The sequence below is a fragment of the Centropristis striata genome, chromosome 8 (assembly GCF_030273125.1).
Source record: "Centropristis striata isolate RG_2023a ecotype Rhode Island chromosome 8, C.striata_1.0, whole genome shotgun sequence".
In the NCBI taxonomy this organism is placed as follows: Eukaryota; Metazoa; Chordata; class Actinopteri; order Perciformes; family Serranidae; genus Centropristis; species Centropristis striata.
The window spans coordinates 1419462-1435652 of NC_081524.1; the positions used below are offsets into that span (position 1 = coordinate 1419462).

At 41.4% G+C, this 16191-nt stretch overlaps 1 protein-coding gene across 2 annotated transcripts; it reads left to right on the plus strand.

The window, feature by feature from the left end:
- The first annotated feature begins 1646 nt into the window (after window positions 1-1646).
- Window positions 1647-14822, plus strand: aldh5a1 (aldehyde dehydrogenase 5 family, member A1 (succinate-semialdehyde dehydrogenase)). 2 transcript variants are annotated; one of them, XM_059338823.1, is made up of 11 exons: window positions 1647-1739; window positions 1874-2138; window positions 7623-7706; window positions 8441-8611; window positions 9489-9605; window positions 10154-10297; window positions 11223-11366; window positions 12088-12246; window positions 13040-13203; window positions 13584-13642; window positions 14408-14822. In XM_059338823.1, the coding sequence occupies exons 2-11, from the start codon at window positions 1920-1922 to the stop codon at window positions 14617-14619; spliced, it is 1473 nt and encodes a 490-aa protein (XP_059194806.1). In that variant the 5' UTR covers window positions 1647-1739; window positions 1874-1919; the 3' UTR covers window positions 14620-14822. The 2 variants fall into 2 exon arrangements, with proteins under 2 accessions (XP_059194806.1, XP_059194805.1); XM_059338822.1 differs by lacking the exon at window positions 1647-1739 and having other exon boundaries at window positions 1812-2138.
- Window positions 14823-16191: the final 1369 nt, after the last annotated feature.

Genomic DNA, 16191 nt, shown 5'->3' on the forward strand with positions numbered 1-16191 from the left:
GATTAAATAAAAGCTCCAAATTTGGGGATATCTACCTCCTCGATATTAGGAATTAAAATCTGGTGTTTGGGGATAAATCTCACCGTGCATTATTAGTTGTGAACATTTTAGTAACGCATGTTTGCTTTAAAAACTCTACAAAAATACAACAAATATCGTAGAAAGAAATTGTAAAAACAGGAATTGTCATCAGAGTGAGAACAGATCATCAGTTACTAAAGTTTACATTTTAAAAAGTGACCAAAATGAAGCTTCAAACTACATTTTCAGACCATTTTTAACAGTGTTTTCATGACAGGTTTTATCCACCTTAATGTAGAATGACGAGGTAAATATTTGACTGAATAATGGTTTGAAAAGTATGTTTTCTTTAAAAGAAATATCACCGTTAACGTATCATCAGAAACAGAAGTTACTGACAGAACGTCATTAAGTGAAAATACAGTGAAAGGCTCAAAGTTATGAGACCAAACCGCTAAACCTCCTTTTATGTATATATACATATATATATATATGTATATATATATATATACACAATGTACAGAGCTAACTGTTAGCCTGTTAGCAATTTGCAGAGTGGACGCTAAGGGGTTAACATCCCCTCTGGCTCTGCAGCTGGGAGAGACTGCTGCAGGAGGACTGTGCCGCTTCAACTCGTTCTTACTCTTCTTAACAAACCTCCGGCCCCCACGGCTCGTTAAGAAGAGCCTCCGGCCCGCGGCTCGTTAAGAAGAGCCTCTGGCCCCCACGGCTCGTTAAGAAGAGCCTCTGGCCCCCGCGGCTCGTTAAGAAGAGCCTCCGGCCCCGCGGCTCGTTAAGAAGAGCCTCTGGCCCCCACGGCTCGTTAAGAAGAGCCTCTGGCCCCCACGGCTCGTTAAGAAGAGCCTCTGGCCCCCGCGGCTCGTTAAGAAGAGCCTCCGGCCCCGCGGCTCGTTAAGAAGAGCCTCTGGCCCCCGCGGCTCGTTAAGAAGAGCCTCTGGCCCCCGCGGCTCGTTAAGAAGAGCCTCCGGCCCCTGCGGCTTGTTAAGAAGAGCCTCTGGCCCCCGCGGCTCGTTAAGAAGAGCCTCCGGCCCCGCGGCTCGTTAAGAAGAGCCTCCGGCCCCCAAGGCTCGTTAAGAAGAGCCTCCGGCCCCCAAGGCTCGTTAAGAAGAGCCTCCGGCCCCCAAGGCTCGTTAAGAAGAGCCTCTGGCCCCCGCGGCTCGTTAAGAAGAGCCTCCGGCCCCCGCGGCTCCTTAAGAAGAGTAAGAACGAGTCTCCAAAAGTCTCCAATAACACCAGAAAAAGTGGCTGGATTTGTCTCCAGTAGCTTTCTTGAAAAATAGTCGCTAAGGGGGTCTGAAAAGTTGCTAAATATAGCAACAAAGTTGCTAAGTTGGCAACACTGCTTCACCGGCTTTTACAAATGGCGCAAGTGGCATCGAGTACCTCGTCACATCCTGCTTAGCGTTCTATCCAATCAGCAACCAGGCTGTTTACAGGGAGAAAACAGACCCTGCTCTTCTTAAAGACTCCACCCACCTCAACGTCCGTCGAGCTCCGCCCTGAACTGCACACAGCAGGCAGGGGTACTTGCCTTGGCCCCCCACGGTAACACTGGTCTAGAACCGCCACTGGTAGTATTCAATGTTGGACCTTGAACGCATCAGAAGAGGACCGTGAAGGGCTCTCCGGTTGTGTTTGTGCGCTGTCACGTGGTTAACGACTGGTTGAAACCGACAGAAAGCTGCAGGAGAAACACAGTGAGACACACACACACACACACACACACACACACACACACACACACATATATATATAAGCCCCCCCGTGTGTCCCGGCTGTGTCCCAGCATGTCCCGGCTGTGTCCCAGCATGTCCCCTGTGTGTGTCCCGAGGACTCTCCGCCTCCTCCGGCAGCTCTTCCCCGGCCTGCCCGCCGCCATGCAGCGCCTCTACAGCCTGGATGTGTCCGCTCCGCTGCTGCGGACGCAGGGCTACGTGGACGGCCGCTGGGTCTCCGCAGCCTCGGTGTTCCCGGTGCTGGACCCGGCCACCGGACAGGAGATAGCCCGGGTGTCGGACTGTGGCCCGGCGGAGGCCAAGCAGGCTGTGGACGCTGCGTTCAAGGCGTTTCAGTCCTGGAAGCAGCGCAGCGCCAAAGTACGTACCAGACTCCATTAACAGAACTGTCAATTCAGATTAATGTTGCTCCTCCGTCTGAAACACACACTGCATTATTTATTAAATGTTATTTTCTTATTGAGTAGCAACCAGACTTTAATTCGGCTTATGAATCATTCACCAGAAAACATGTTTTTAAACACAAAACTTGCAGTTTTTATTTATTTTCCTATCGCTTCTGCTGCCTCCCGTTCTGACTGGTTACATGAACATTAAGCCGCTAAAAAAAGCTTAAAGATTGTTAACTTTCCAATATACATTGAAGCAAATAAAAAGTCATGTAAAAATCAGAAAACGTGCTGATTTGGTTTACAAACATGAATGTTATGTCATTAAACGCCACCGTGTTAAATTGTGAAATATTTGAATGGAGTTTGGCGTGAAAAAAGTGGCGCCGAACTCCGCTCGAAAAACGATCAATTCAGATTAAATGTTGCTCCTCCGTCTGATTAACACAATGCATTATTTATCAACTGGTATTTTCTTGTTTGGTAGCAACCAGACTTTAATACGGCTTATGAATTATCTACCAGAAAACATAATTTTAAGGCAAAACTTGAAGTTTTTATTTTATTTTCTTATAGTTTCTGCTGCCTCCCGTTCTGACTGGTTACATGAACATTAAGCAGCTAAAAAAGCTTAAAGAGTGTTAACTTTACAATATACATTAAAGCAAATAAAAAGTTTGCCAAAAATCAGAAAACGTGCTGATTTCGTGTACAAACATGAATATTATGTCAGTAAACGCCACCGTGTTAAATAGTGTAATATCTGAATGGAGTTTGGTTTGGAGACTCTGAGCTGCAGGTGAACTTCTGCAGCTCGCTGGCGGCTTGATTGAACTTTGTTTGTTCCAGCAAACTGATCGTAAATTAATAAAGTGGTTTATTAGGATATTTGTAGCATGTTTTCATTAATGTAACAAATACGACGATATAGGACGTTTTACTTATTTATTTTTTAAATGGTGACCCCACTGTGTAAAACACTGTTACAAGTAAAACTTCTTTATGTTTTGTATTCAAATAGTGATGATGTATCTGTAGATGCAGCTTACAGTAATATTTAATAAATCATCATTTATCACTGGATAATATGATATTTAATATAATATCATTTTGTAATAATTAAATTAATCTGAAGTTACTAAATAAATAAGTTTTTAAAAATGGAAAAAAAAAATTTTTAATTTATTTTATTTATTAAAAATATATTTTAAAATCAGCACAGTATTTAATTACATGTATTTGTATCGATTAATTCTGCAGAATTATTTTTTTAATTTACTGACTCATTTCCTCCTCACATGTACTTCCAGGATACAATCTTATTTTATTATATAATATAAATAAAATATTACATGGTGTCGATATCATGTATTTGGTCAATATCAATATCTTAAATAAGTAAAAATATATACTTTTTAAATAATAATATTAATAATTATAATATTGGGTTAATAAATACTAAAAAGTTAAAATAAAACAATAAAATGCTGTGTGTGAGAGAGAAGATAAGATAAGATAGAACTTTATTAATCCTGAAGGAAGTTCTTGTTCCGGATGCTGGAACAAGAACTGAAGAAACAAAATGGGACGCATGAAGTCATGTCGACCTGTTAGTGATTACTGAAGTTATTAATCTTTCTGGCTCGATGTTTAATTTTCCATCAGATCACAAAGTCCAGCTTTTTTAACGTTGGCCTTGTAATTCCATGGTACAAAGTACTAAAATAAATAAATAAAATGAGTCAAAGAGCAGCACATGATGTTTATCACACACAAGTCCAGAGTCAATATTTGTTAGTTTAAAAAAAGGTTTAAAAGAAAGCAAATGTTTTTATTATGAACCAAACTGAAACTCACTGAAAATCTGTTTACACAGAGCAGAGAGGAGAGGACAGGAGAGGCTGTTTACACAGAGCAGAGAGGAGAGGACAGGAGAGGCTGTTTACACAGAGCAGAGAGGAGAGGACAGGAGAGGCTGTTTACACAGAGCAGAGAGGAGAGGACAGGAGAGGCTGTTTACACAGAGCAGAGAGGAGAGGACAGGAGAGGCTGTTTACACAGAGCAGAGAGGAGAGGACAGGAGAGGCTGTTTACACAGAGCAGAGGGGAGAGGACAGGAGAGGCTGTTTACACAGAGCACGTTGCCGTGGCTACACATTGTTCTGCTTCTATGCTGATGACAGCCACCTGTCAATCAAACCTCACCTGCTCCAACAGAATGAGACATTATTTATTATTTACTCACAAACATCTGATTATCTTTAGAAGACTCTAAAGTAGAGACTAGAATGTTTCCTGAGATAATAACTGAGTGGAAATGGTCTCAGGTTGTGTTGTGATAGAGAGGACCGGAGGTGGAGGGACACTAAATAATAACTAACAATCAAAACATTCTCATCACAGACACAAACATTAACTGTTCCTGTATAAACCACAGAGTCATAAATGAGTCATAAACGTGTCGACCTCGTCCTGTTACACATTAAACTGAAGATAACGGAGGTCGTCTCAGAGTTTCACCAGAGCTGTAAAGGTTTAATCAGGACACTTTGATGTTCTACATGCTCAGTCCCTCACACACAGAATGACCTAAAAAAGACACAAAATGACCAAAAAAGACACAAAATGACCAAAAAAAGACACAAAATTACCAAAAATGTTATCAAAGAGCAACAAGACATTAAATTGCCAACAAAAAAATACTGTAAAAAGACACAAAATTACCAAAAAAAAGTAAAAGAAATACCAAAAAAACTGTCATAAAAGAGCAATAAAAGCAACAAAGACACAAAATGATCAAAAAATACTTGAAAAAAGGACAAAAATTCAAAAGACCAACAGAGTCATAAAAGAGCAACAAGACATTTAATTACCATCAAAAGACAAAAAAAAATACCCAAAAAAGACAAGAAAATGACAACAAAAGTCATAAAAGAGCAACAAAGACACAACATGAAGAAAAAAAAGACGAATACTTTATAAAAGGACAGAAAAATTCAAAAGACCAAAAAAAAGTCATAAAAGAGCAACAAAAGCTAAACACACTTTCAATCCTGACTGCTGCTCCAGAGTCCAGCTGCTGATTTCCTCTTAAAATCTTAATTGAGTTATTTTCAGTATATTTGTATGGATGCCTTTTGTCTTATGTTGTTTATAGTGCAGGATGACATGAGTGTGTTCAGTAGAAATATAAGTCAGACTCTACAGACAACAGTTGGACTGTAAAACCAACAGGCAGAGAGTGTGTGGTCAGGATTAATAACTGCTGGACAGGAAACATGGAGTTAATGTTCAGCCAACAAGCTGTTTATCTGATTAGTTTATCTTCAATTCTGCAGCTTTTATTTGAATGAATAAATAATACCCTGATATGGATCCAACGATTTGATAATGAAGGTCGCCGCAGACTAAAAATATGATGTGTGTGTTTGTTCTCTGTTCTCATTTAAAAATGTTGTTCAGTGTTCGGTCGAACTAAAAGACTCCATGGAGTCGCTGCTAACTTTCTCTGCTAGAAGACCAAGAAATACCAAAAAAAAAGACAAAATTACTCCCCAAAAAAGACAAAATTTACTAAAAAAAAGACAAATTACAAAAAATTAGAAAAATAGTTTTAAAGGAGCAACAAAAGAAAGACCTCTGCTTATCCGGGGCCGGGTCACGGGGGCAGCAAGCTAAACGGCTCCTTCTTCACCACGACGGTCCGGTACAACGCCTACATCACTGCTGACGCCGCACCAAACCGCCTCCATCTCACGCTCCGTTCTGCCCTCACTGCTGAACAAGACCCCCAGATACTGGAACTCCTTCTCTAGAGGCAGTACCTGTCTCCACCCAGAGGGGGCAGTACCTGTCTCCACCCAGTGGAGGCAGTACCTGTCTCCACCCAGTGGAGGCAGTACCTCCCTCCACCCAGAGGGGGTAGTACCTCCCTCCACCCAGAGGGGGCAGTACCTGTCTCCACCCAGAGGGGGCAGTACCTGTCTCCACCCAGAGGGGGCCGTACCTCTCTCCACCCAGAGGGGGCCGTACCTCTCTCCACCCAGAGGGGGCAGTACCTCCCTCCACCCAGAGGGGGCAGTACCTCTCTCCACCCAGAGGGGGCAGTACCTCTCTCCACCCAGAGGGGGCAGTACCTCTCCCCACCCAGAGGGGGCAGTACCTCTCTCCCCACCCAGAGGGGGCAGTACCTCTCTCCCCACCCAGAGGGGGCAGTACCTCTCTCCCCACCCAGAGGGGGCAGTACCTCTCTCCCCACCCAGAGGGGGCAGTACCTCCCTCCACCCAGAGGGGGCAGTACCTGTCTCCACCCAGAGGGGGCAGTACCTCTCTCCACCCAGTGGAGGCAGTACCTCTCTCCACCCAGTGGAGGCAGTACCTGTCTCCACCCAGAGGGGGCAGTACCTCTCTCCACCCAGTGGAGGCAGTACCTGTCTCCACCCAGTGGAGGCAGTACCTGTCTCCACCCAGTGGAGGCAGTACCTGTCTCCACCCAGTGGGGGCAGTACCTGTCTCCACCCAGTGGGGGCAGTACCTGTCTCCACCCAGAGGGGGCAGTACCTGTCTCCACCCAGAGGGGGCAGTCCACCGTTTTCCGGCAGAGAACCATGGCCTCAGACTTGGAGGTGCTGACTCTCATCCCAACCGCTTCGCACTCTGCTGCAAACCGCCCCACTGAGTGCTGGAGGTCCCGGCTTGATGAAGCCAAAAGAACCACATCATCTGCAAAAAGCAGAGATGCAATTCTAACACCCAAACCGGATCCCTTCCTAACCCCGGCTGCGCCTTGAGGTCCTGTCCATGAAGACCACCAACAGAATCGGAGACAAGGGGCAACCCTGGGGGAGGCCAACACCCACTGGGAACGTGTTTGACGTTGTGCCGAGTATGCGGACACAGCTCTCACTTTGGTTATATAGGGACCAGATAGCTCGTAGCAACCAGCCCGGTGCCCCATATTCCCGCAGTACCCCCCACAAGACTCCCTGAGGGACACGGTCGTAGGCCTTCTCTGCCACTCCACTGGTACTGCTCGCACATAAAAAATCAAAAACAAAATTATTGTCATAAATGAGCAACAAAAGACAAAAAAATGACAAAAAAGACAAAAATGAGCAACAAAAGATATAAAATTACAAATATAAACAATTACAAAAAAGACCAAAAATAGACACAGAATTAACATAAAAAACAAAAACAAAATAATAGTCATAAAAGAGCACCAAAAGACATAAAATGAGCAGGTAATGTACAGTTTCAGTGTTCACAGTTTATTTTCAGCTCCTCCAGTCAGATCTGATCTCTGCTGGTTTCAACAAACAAACAATGAGACAAACGTAAAGCACACACACACACAGCCAGTCCACCTGGTGTCGACTGATGAGGGACAAATGATTTTTAATTATTTAAGAACACTTTAATAACAGCTGCTGAGCTCTGATTGGTCGTCCTGCAGGAGAGGAGCGTCCTGCTGAGGAGATGGTTCGACCTGATGACCAATCACAAAGAGGAGCTGGCCCGACTCATCACCTTCGAGTGTGTGAGTAGAGACACAATAGAACATATTCTATCATTGTTGACTGACACGGAGGTTTGTGGTTTATTAAAGTGTATTTTCATGTAAAAATCACCATTCATCATAGCATGAAACTGTTAAAACCATAATAATTGTGGGATTTTCAATTTTCTGACACTCCTTGAATGCATCATATTTGACTACTGATTCCACCAGGAAAGATAACCACATCCAAGCTGAAAACAGTTTATTAAAATCACTTTATTTTACACTTTTTTGCACTTTATTTTTTATAATTTGGCCAAAATAAAGTGAGGAGAGGCTGTTTACACAGAGCAGAGAGGAGAGGACAGGAGAAACATCACAATACTGAGACTATGTACAATATGTAGAGGAAACTTTTTGGGTAATTAAACGTATTTGTATCTTTTTGGTCATTTTGTATCTTTTTTGGTAATTGTCTGGGTTTATGTGTCAATTTACATCTTTTTTGGTCATTTTACAGGCTGGAAACCTGTTGGAATATGTGTAGCAAACTTTTTACTGATATCCGTAACACTTGTAGGCACAATATTTTTCTTGCATTTTGTCTGTTTTTCATGATTTATGTCATTATAACTTTGTTATTCTGCACAAATAAGATATTCTATGTTTGAAATATTGCAGTGAAAAATGAAAGAAAAGCCTGTTTGGGTTTTAGAAGCTTAAATCCAACTATTAGTCTGATTTAATGTCTCATATTGTGCTGTGTGTTCCAGGGTAAGCCCCTGCAGGAGTCTCTGAGCGAGGTGGCGTACTCCGCCTCCTTCCTGGAGTGGTTTTCTGAGGAGGCTCGGCGAGTGTACGGCGACATCGTCCCGTCGCCCAACAAAGACCGAAAGATCCTCCTCCTCAAACAGCCTGTGGGCGTGTCCTCCATCATCACACCGGTGAGCAGCCAATCAGACGCCTCCATCAGGGGGTCCATGTGCCGGTCTGTCTTTTTATCTTGCGCCATCAAAAAATTACCAAAAAAGTCATAAAAGAGCAACAAAAGACACAAAATTACCAACAAAAATACTAAAAAGACACAAAATTACCAAAAGAAGACAAAAAACGACCAAAAATAGTTTGAAAAAAAAAGACACAAAATTAAAAGAAGACGAAAATGACCATAATAATTATGAAAGAGCAACAAAAGACAAAAAATTACAAAAAGAAATACTAAAAAAAGACACACAATTACAAAAAAATCGACCAAAAATAGTCATAAAAGCCTTTAAACACTAAATTTGAATCAGTTCATCCTTGAGTTCAAGATGATTATGATTATGATGGATGATTATGCCTGATTTTAAGAAATTCCTTCCAGGTGTTACCAGGAGATTGTGTCCATGCGAATGAGACGGATGTGAGGTCACAGTACAGTGATCTTAAGCCTTTATACACCACATTCGAGTCTTTTCATCCTTGAGTCCAATTGGATGTTTATGCCTGATTTTTTTAAAAAGAAAATCCTTGTCGGCGTTACCAGAATACCACGTTGACAAGAACGGGATGGATGTGAGGTAACATTGCGGTGACCTTTTAGGCTTTAAACACCACATTCGAGTCTGTTCATCCTTGAGTCCAAATGGATCTTTATGCCTGATTTTTAATAAACTCCTACAAGGCGTTTCTAGGATTTTGCATTGAATGTGAGTTCACATGGCAGTTTGTCCTTTAACCACCAAAATCATTAATTCATCCTTGAGTTCAGGTAGAAGTATGTTGGAGATCTCTCTTTAACAATTAATTAATGGCGTCAGTGTGTTTGTTGCTCCACAGTGGAACTTCCCCAGCGCGATGATCACCAGGAAGGTGGGAGCTGCTCTGGCTGCCGGCTGCACGGTGGTGGTGAAACCAGCCGAGGACACGCCGCTGTCAGCGCTCGCTCTGGCTGAGGTCGGCACACTTCTAACACGTTCACTGCTCCTTATTTAACCCTTTGATGTGTCTCATCACTAACGTGCACACAAATTTCCTTAAACGGACTGTGAAATACCGAGCCATGAAGTCATGGAACCATTTAAATACAGAAATTAAAAACATCCAACAAAAAAATAAAGAAGCACTGGGGTGAAGCTTACTTGAAACATTAGAGGGAAGCGAAGTGTTATTGATGTGTGACACTTTTATACTTTTATAGGGATGTTTGCAATTAAATTATTACTGTATGATGAATGTGTGACACTGTACGACATTGTATGATGTAAATACTCCTGACATGATAACTTTTTTACTTTAGCTTATTTATGTTGGTAATCAGTCAAACTATGATGCCATGATTGGAATGAATATACTTGTCATTTTATGTGAATATATATTTTTAATTTTATTTATGTATGTTTTAAATGTGGACCCCACTAAAAGTAGCTCCACTTTAGGGACGAGCTAATGGGGATCCTTCTAAATAAATAAATAACCAAATAAAACAAAGTGTTGCTGTGCAGCTGGCGGAGCAGGCGGGGATCCCGGCGGGGGTCTTCAACGTGGTTCCTTGCTCCAGAGAGAAGACTCCGTCAGTCGGGGAGGTTCTCTGCACCGACCCGCTGGTCGCCATCGTCTCCTTCACTGGTTCCACCGCCACCGGCAAGGTGAGACCCAATATTAATTCAGCCAAAACTATAGACTCCCTGGTTCATAGTATGACTGGGGTCATTTTTGGGCATCCCATAATATGGTGTTTTTTCACTGTTTTTGGACAAACTATACTAGGACATGTATCAAAAGCCTATAATTCGGCCGTTTTCAAGCATTTTTAGGCATTTTAAAATTTGACCATTTTTGACAAAAATCAACATTCTATATATAGTATGACTTTATTTCAGTTTTTGGACATCCCATAATATGGTGTTTTTCTGTCATTTCTGGCCATACTATGATCTAATATGTCTCAAAGACCATAATTGACCAACTTCTATCATTTTTAGGCATTTTAAAATTCAAGCTTTTTGGACGATAATCGACATGCTATATAGTACGACTTTTTTTCAGTTTTTGGACACCGTATAATATGGAGGTTTTTTGCTATTTTTGGACAAACTATACAACCACAAGCATCAACAGACTATAATTGACCCATTTTAAGCATTTTTAAATTTGACCTTTTTTGACAAAAATCGACATGCTATACAGTAGTAGGACTTTTTTTGAGGTGGTCATTTTTGGACATCCCATAATTTGGTGTTTTTTGTCATTTCTGGCCATACTATGCTCTAATATGTATCAAAAGACTATAATTGAACTATTTGAAGCATTTTAAAATTTGATATACATTAAATACATTAAATTGACATACATCCCATAATATGGTGTTTCTGGGATATTGCATTCATATTTAAAAAAAATACCTTTTCAAAAAAAATATTATTGTCAGTGATGTTACTCAACAACTGTAAATGACTGAAGGACCATTTTGAACTACTTGTTCTTTTCAATTTTATTTCATGTTATTTTGCAATTTATTAAATACATACTGTCTCCTCTTCCTCCTCCTCCTCCTCTTAAATGTGTCCTCAGGTGCTGCTCAGAATGGCTGCTGACACGGTGAAGAAGGCGTCCATGGAGCTGGGAGGCCACGCCCCCTTCATCGTGTTCGACAGCGCTGACATCGACGTGGCGGTTCGCGGGGCCATGGCCTCCAAGTTCAGGAACTCTGGACAGGTAGCATGAGTCTGAATAAAGCCTTCAGTCTACTTTGGCCTTTATACACCAAATTTGAATCAGTTAATCCTTGAGTCCAAATGAATATATGCCTGATTTTAAGAAAGTCCTTTTAGGCGTTCCCAGATATCACGTTCACGAGAATGAGATGGATGTGAGGTAACATTGTGGTAACCTTTAGCCTTTAAACACCAAATCAGTTCATCATTGAGTCCAAATGGATGTTTGAGGCCATGGCCTCCAAGTTCAGGAACTCTGGACAGGTAGCATGAGTCTGAATAAAGCCTTCAGTGTACTATGGCCTTCATACGCCAAATTTGAATCAGTTCATTGTTGAGTCCAAGTGAATATTTATGCCTGATTTTAAGAAATTCCTTTCAGGCATTTCTGGGATATCGCATTCAGGGAATGGGGTGGATGTGAGCTCACAGTGCAGTGACCTTTAGCCTTTAAACACCAAAATCGAATCAATTCATCCTTGAGTCCAAGTGGATGTTTATTTCAAAATATAAAAAAATTCCTTCCAGGCCTTACCAGGATATTGCATTCATGAGAATGGGATCGATGTGAGGTCACAGTGCATTGACCTTTAGCCTTTAAACACCAAATTTGAGTCAGTTCATCCTTGAGTCCGAATGGATGTTTATGCCTGATTTTAATAAATTCATTATGAATGACATTATGAAGCAGGTGTTGATGTTCTCTCTTCTTCCTCCTGCAGACGTGTGTGTGCTCCAACCGTTTCCTGGTGCAGAGCGGCATCCACGACCGCTTCGTGGAGCAGCTGGGCCGAGCAATGGACGCCGAGCTCCGGCTGGGTCACGGCTCGGAGCCCGGCACCACCCAGGGGCCGCTCATCAACAGCAGAGCTGCAGAGAAGGTGAACTCCTGCTTCATTCTACAGGAACTCAGACAGGAGTGGTTGGGATACACTGCTTTAAAACTTGACCATTTTTGACAAAAATGGTATAGTATGACTTTTTTTTTTTTGGACATCCCATAAAATGGTGGTTTTCTGTCATTTCTGACATTATGCTCTAATATGTATCAACAGACTATACTTGAACCTTTTTTAAGAATTTTTAAAATTTGATCTTTTGTGACAAAAATCGACATGCTATAGTATGACTTTTTTTTGATAGGGTCATTTTTGGACGTCCCATAATGTGGTGTTTTTTTTCGCTATTTTTGGACAAACTATACTCCCACAAGCATCAACAGAGTATAATTGGGCCATTTAAAGCATTTTTTGGGCATTTTAAAATTTGACCTTTTTTTAACGAAAAACGACATGCTATAGTATGACTTTTTTCTTGAAGGGGTCATTTTTGGACATCCCATAATATGGTGCTTTTATGTGATTTCTGGCCATATTATCCTGTAATATGTATCAACAGACTAGAATTGACCCATTTCAAGAATTTTTAGGCATTATAAAATATTGACCATTTTTGCAAAAAATGAACATGCTATAGTACGACTTTTATGTGACGGGGTCATTTTTGGACATCCCATAAAATGGTGTTTTTCTGTCATTTCTGGCCATATTTTGCTCTAATGTGTATCAACAGACTATAATTGGGCCATTTCTAGCATTTTTAGGCATTTTAAAATTTGACAATTTGTGACCAAAATGGACATGCAGTTGACAGCTGGGCGTGCGTGTGTCTCAGGTGGTGCAGCAGGTCTCAGACGCCGTGTCCAGGGGAGCGAAGGTGCTGAAGGGCGGGAAGCGTCTGGACGGCTCCTTCATGGAGCCCACTCTGCTGGCTGACGTCACCACAGACATGCTCTGCACCAAGGAGGAAACCTTCGGCCCGCTGCTGCCCGTCATCAGGTCTCTGACTACAACACGACACAACAACAACACAACACAACAACATTTTGTGTTTTTGGACATTGCATAATATGGTGTTTTACCGTCATGGCCATATTATTCTGTAATATGTATCAACAGAGTATAATTGACCCATTTGAAACATTTTTAAGCATTTTAAAATTTGACAAATTTTGACAAAAATCGACATATCATCGTATTACTTTTTTCTGAGGGGGTCTTTTTTGGACATTCCATAATATGGTGTTTTTCTGTCATTTCTGGCCATATAATGCTCTAATGTGTATCAACAGACCATAACAGACCGTTTTTAAGACTTTTTATGTATTTTTGATACTAATGAAATCTCTTTACCAACCCAAACTGTTTGTGATTTTCAGGTTCAACACAGAGGAAGAGGCTCTGGCGATCGCTAACGCTTCTAACGTCGGGCTGGCCGGTGAGAGCTCCTTCCTCCTGCAAACATTCAACTGTAGACAAACAAATGGAAACACAGCTGTTTTTGCTGAAAACTTAAGTCTAAGCGAGGTTTTGAGATGTTGCATGAAAGATAATGTGAATCAGTGAGTTTCCATCAGCTGGTTTATAGCAAACAAAGAAAGCTGCAGTAACGTGGTTTGGTCAGCAGGTGGCAGTGTGATGTGTTGTGATTTTTTGACATTTCTGGTCATATTATCCTGTAATATGTATCAACAGACTATAATTGGGCCATTTCTATGATTTTTAGGGATTTTAAATTTTGACCATTTTTGACAAATATCGACATGCTATAGTATGACTTTTTCTTTTGGGGGTCGTTTTTGGACATCCTATAATTTGGTGTTTTTCTGTTTTCATATTATGCTCTAATGCATATAAACAGACTATAATTTGGTATTTTTCTGTAATTTCTGGCCATATTATGCTCTAATGCATATAAACAGACTATAATTTGGCCATTTCTAGCATTTTTAGGCATTTTAAAACTTGACCAATTTTGACAAAAATCGACATTTTTGGACATCCTAAAATATGGTGTTTTTTCGCTATTTTTGGACAAACTATTCTCCCTCATGTATCAACAGACTGTTATTTACCCATTTTAAGGATTTTTAGGCCAATTTTTCATGAACACTTTTAAAAGGCCCCATTGGGTGCTATTGTCTTGGTGTTTGCCGATCTCTCCCTGCTGGTTTTCAACCTTGACGTTCTTTTATTTTCTCAGGTTACTGCTACTCACAGGATGTGAGTCAGATCTGGCGGGTGATGGAGGCGTTGGAGACGGGGATCGTGGGAATCAACGAGGGCCTCCTGTCCACGCCGGAGGCCTCGTTCGGCGGGGTCAAAGAGTCCGGGCTGGGTCGCGAGGGCTCCAAGTACGGCATCGACGACTACCTGGACGTCAAGTACGTCTGCTTCGGAGGCCTCAAACCCTGAAGGAGACGGTCGACCATCGCTGCAGTCAGAGTGGATCATACCTCTAAATCTAAACTGACAAATCTGAGTTAGTGAGAGGAAACATATGAAGCTAGTTGAGCAACTATTTACAAATCATAAAATATTTTTCTATCGTCCCACCTGACATCCTTGATCGCTCTGGTTGGACGGGTGTGAAGTGAAACAGGATTGTTGTATTTTCTCTTCTGATTGGCCAGCACTAAGTTACTGACACGGTTACTGTTGCTATGTTAGAACAATTAATAAAAACGGAGACTTAGCGTCAAAAGTCTTTAAACAATCACCCCTTGTTTCAGAAATTATAAAGACAGAAGTGGACAGAAATAGATTCTCATTTTTAACAAATGAATAATAATAATTAGCCATCATAAGATTTAAAAGGTTGGTGGAAATCCTCGTCTCCGGTTGACGATTTTCTCCGAGCCACCGTCCATATCACAGACACAGGAAACAGGTGATATTTACACTTTATTGTTCATAATCTTTGTTTACTTTCACAAGGGAAAAACATTTGAACATGATGACGTAGACTGGAGTTATACTTGCTGTTTAACCATGTGTTCACACAACAATATGTGTTTTTGGAGGAATCCAGTAGAGAAATCAGACTGTAAAGAGCAACCAGTTATTACCATGGCAACACTCCAGGAGGTTATTATATTGTTAAAATTAAAATCAAGCACGTCCAACAATAATGAAGTCTGCTCCCACACTGTCCCTACCGCTCAAGTGTGTATTGCATCTTGCAGATCTAGCATTAATTAATGATGATGTGTACAACCAGCACTCCAAACTGGCAACCATCGTTCAAACACATCGTTACCAGCAAGTATATCTCCGGCCGCACTCATGAGTTACGCAAAGTCTCAGGCTGTGTTCGAAATCACATATTAATATACTATTCAAAGTAAGTATGACGAAAACTGGGTGTGTGGATTTTGTGTGCAACCCAAAAATGCATTGCCGCTTTTCGGCCGGGTTAAATGGGGCTAAATGTGATGGAGCTTTAATCAGACCTAAAAAGCTGAACCTGAAAAAGTTCACTCCAAACTCGACCAAAACCCAAACAACAATGGCTTTCTTTTAGCCTGAACCCAGGACAGCTCAGGCTGTGGACCAAACTCTTGGCTTGTAAGGGCACCGACCGCATCACGTTAAATCAGTCAGTTCCTAATTTACCGGTACCAAATTCTAGGTACCAATTCAAATATAAATGGTACCCATCCTTGAAACAGCCTGATAACTACGCCCAATTCCCTCCTTTAATCTCTTAGCGATGCTACGACCCACTGACTTTTTGACACCTGTTTTCTTTTAGGCGGTGGGCTCCGTTTTAAGCTATAACTTTAAAAACTGACCATTTCAAAGGTGTCCCTTGACCTTAGACCTTAAAATATCCAAATGAAAATGGGTTCTATGTGTTCAGACATGCCCACTTTATGCTAATCCCAAGCATGTTTGGCCAAGAACCTAAAAGTTATTCTTATTCAGCATAAATATGTCATTATTGCTCACTGTATTTGAAGATTTCTGCATACTGGGGCCCCGAAA

Bases quoted from the DNA above. Each gene is read 5' to 3' on its own strand.
- aldh5a1 (XM_059338822.1), top strand. From the start codon at position 1,830: ATGTCCCGGCTGTGTCCCAGCATGTCCCCTGTGTGTGTCCCGAGGACT. The intron at 8,612-9,488 runs GTGAGCAGCCAA...GTTGCTCCACAG, and splicing joins TGTCCTCCATCATCACACCG to TGGAACTTCCCCAGCGCGAT. The intron at 11,367-12,087 runs GTAGCATGAGTC...TTCCTCCTGCAG, and splicing joins AGTTCAGGAACTCTGGACAG to ACGTGTGTGTGCTCCAACCG.